The 3,538-nt window shown below is 43.8% G+C and overlaps 1 gene segment (V, D, J or C); it reads right to left on the bottom strand.

Moving 5' to 3' along the window:
• Positions 1-423: 423 nt before the first annotated feature.
• Positions 424-1,197, bottom strand: LOC130682667 (immunoglobulin kappa variable 2D-29-like). The segment is given in 2 exon segments: positions 424-755; positions 1,132-1,197. Coding segments are annotated over 2 exon segments (381 nt in total).
• Between the last annotated feature and the right edge of the window lie 2,341 nt (positions 1,198-3,538).

The following is a 3,538-nucleotide window of genomic DNA, read 5'->3' as shown; positions in this document are numbered from 1 at the left end:
TCAATTTGGCTCACATAAAACTCCCTCTTTATTTTAAGGTGACTTTAGGGGTCTTTTTTGTCAATGCCATGCATTAGTCTTATTATGTGGCTGAAAGAAATTAATTAATAAAGGTGTGCAAAGCAGGGAGGATTAACATGGGCTTTTATTCAATTCTCCCTTCTGACATCTCTGGTTGCCCAGTGGCAGCATGGACCCGTTTTTCTGTTAGGTTTTATATGTCAAAGCTGTTGCAGCTGTTGGGGCTTCAATATGTGGAGCCCTGAGTGGAGGCACTCAAGGTCCAGAGCCCGCAGCTGCCACCTACTTCCCTGATTCTGCAACCTCTTCCTCTCATTCAGACTCAGAGAATCTATTTTGCTTGCTCAGCGGACAAGCAATGTATTTGTGCAGCTGGGCCACCCCAAAGAGGGAGGTTTGTGTTCAGGGCTGTATCATTGTGGGAGGAAGTTGTGTAGATTGTACACAGAAATAAACTCCAGCATCATCAGCCTGCACCCTGCTGATCCTGAGAGTGAAATCTGTCCCTGATCCACTGCCCCTGAACCTGTCTGGGACCCCGGACTCCCTGTTGGAAACCCAATAAACCAGGCGCTTTGGAGACTGGCCTGGCTTCTGGAGGAACCAATCAAAATAGGTTTTTCCATCACTGTGTGGGAGGCTCTGACTAGACCTGCAGGAGATGGAGGCCGGCTCTCCGGGGCTGACAGGCAGGGAGAGTGGGGTCTGCGTCAACACAATGTCCCCACCGGATCCTAAAATAATGAGAGAAATACAAGGTTATGTACGAGTAATATGAACAATTTTCATCATTTAACTGGTAATTATTTCAGGCTGAATCACTTTTTGTGTGATTTTGATTCATATACACCAAATACCCAATTTCAAAAACTCACAGAGATTTGTAAGGCACAAATGGCTCTCTAGAATCTCCTACACCTCCCCTTCTTTCTGTAACAGAGTCTTGTTAATTTTAGGTCCGTCTAATTCTCACAGATTTAAACATGTCATGCCACTTCCCCAAGACCAAGACATATGTATTTAAAAGTGTACAGAATAGACATGGAGAGCAGTGGTGCCCCTGAGCTCAGCCTCCCCACTCCCCTCTCCTCATCTGCCCTCTTTCCTTACCAGGGATCCAGAGCATCAGCAGCCCCAGGAGCTGAGCAGGGAACCCCATTTTGAGAAGTGTGTCTGATGAGGCCTGGTAAGTCAGAGCAAGACTAGAGCTGACCTTTTATCTCAGCCTTGCAGGGAAGGTCCTCCCTGGGGCACAGCATGCAAATCCCCAGGTGAGGGCAGCAGTTTGGAAACAGCCAGGGTGAGTGTGGGGGAACCTCTCAGTGAGCCAAGTGAAATACAGTATCTTCCGTTTTGTAGGTAATCCAATAGAGATAAAGTCCATGCTGCCTGCAGTAGTAGAAAGAAGGATGCAACTGTGGAAGTCAGGATGTGTGGCATGGACACTACACATGGTTCTGCCCTCTCAAAAAGCATCAGAAACAATGACTGCAGAGATATCCTCATGTCAATCTCCGGGAGATCAATGGCCATTGCCCTCGGCTCCCTCCAAGCTAATCTTGAGGAGACAGCTCTCACCTCCACTGGAGAGTAAGGGCCTGACAGTTGGCTTGTTCATTATTGTGATGCAAGTGCCAGACATGAAGCTTTCATTGTCTAGGCAGCCACCTCTAAGACAGCTATCTCAAGGAAACACAGTGCCAGCTACAGGACTAGAGAAAGAGCCAGACCACCCCAGCCCTGGGTTTCCTTTGTTTTAATGATCTCCTGTGGCCTGAGATTCCTGGCTTTTGGCCTCTTGTTTTTCTCTTTCAGCACTTTAATTGCTTTAAAGTCCCACTCTGTTTTATATTCACTAATAAAGAGTGAACCCTCAAAACCCTTGGCTCCCCCACCTTTGACCCTGAAATGAGCAGAATCCCAGGAACCTTAGGTATTGCCCCAGGCATCATGTATCCTCCAGGAACTCTGGGTAATAAATCTTGTCTTTCCAAGTTCTCTGATGGATGTTGAGGGGTGTCTTACAATCGTAAGGATCAAAAGACTGACCCAGCTTGAACAGGGGTTCTGAGAGGGGAAATGTCTATGGGGGATTACCTCTAGCCCAGATGAGTGCCCCTAGACATTTCTAGCTGATAGAAAACTATTCATAGGCTCAGACTAACCCACTAGTGTTGATTTAGGTGGCTTTTCCCAATAATAGCATGGCCTGGATAGGTGAAGCGTTGTCTGGTATCTGATGTTACCAGGCTGAACTGTTTTAGAATGATAGATATGAGTGCTAGACACTGACTTTCCTTGGGACCTAGTGGATTAAACTCCATAAAACACTCAGATCAGAAGAAACTGATCAGGAGGAAAAAAACTTCTCACAGCTAGAAATGTAAGAGGAAAAGGTAAAGAATTTTATGTCTCAGGCAGTGAATATGAAATTCCTGTTGACTGGTTGTTATATACTGGTGATTTCCTGTCATGCTTACTGGGGATAAAATTGCAGTATTTACAGAATCTCTCACCTGGCCTTTGTGCATCTCCACATCAATAGGTGTTTCCAAGGTTGTGATTACAAGGGTTGGGGGAGCGAGGGTATATCTGGGCTGGAGAGGATTGGTGGGGTCCCTCTTTTTACAGCCATGTTGCAAGAGACACGGAAGAGCAGAAGTGGATGACTGCTTGTAATAAATAAATAGATTTCTCCCACTTTATTTCTTCCTTTGACTGATTTTGGCTTCAAAGGTTATTTGCCCTAGGCTGGGAACATATTTTTCCCCCTGGAGTTATACTTACCTCTCTCTTTCTCCACACACACATACATACACACATCAGATAATTAGAAGAATTTCTAAGTGGGAAAATTCCTTTGAGATGATGGAACAGATTGAACAAAAAGTAACTGTGTAGTATTATACTATTTTTTTGAATGGTTATAGAAAAATGATTCCTGCATTCACAGCCATGAGTCCACCACTTAAGAGTAGACCCCATATGTTAGAATAATAAGAACTAGATCCACTTTGTTAATGTCTCAGTATAACCTGGAGCTATGACTGACGTTTTCCTGGGCCTTCATCAGAGATGGTCAGTGGAAAAGGGTGCTGGGCCAGAGCTGCTCAGGGGCATTAATTTCAGACTTCCTGCCTCCAGAGCTGAGACTAAATCTATGTTGCTTCCAGCCATCAAATGCGTGGTACTTTATTAAGGCAGCCCTGTGAAATAAATGCACCCACTATCTAACATGGAAACCTAAACTGTGAGAAAATGAACAGTAATGAAAACTCTGTCATGTTTTCTTTTATTATAGATCAGTTCTTGAAAAGGCTACTTTTATACAGTATTATAATTATAAATTAAGATGCTTGAATTCCAGAGAATGGTTATTTTCTGTGAAATTAACAAAAAACATTTAAAAGTCCCCATTTCTGATTGTTGGTTTATCCCACAATCCGTGTCCCTGAAATATACAGAAAATGTCATATAAATATATTTCCTGGCCAGAAAAAGGCTTTGATATTTTCCT

Source organism: Manis pentadactyla, chromosome 2, assembly GCF_030020395.1.
Source record: "Manis pentadactyla isolate mManPen7 chromosome 2, mManPen7.hap1, whole genome shotgun sequence".
Taxonomy (NCBI): domain Eukaryota; kingdom Metazoa; phylum Chordata; class Mammalia; order Pholidota; family Manidae; genus Manis; species Manis pentadactyla.
This window is presented reverse-complemented; position numbering and strand designations above follow the sequence as displayed.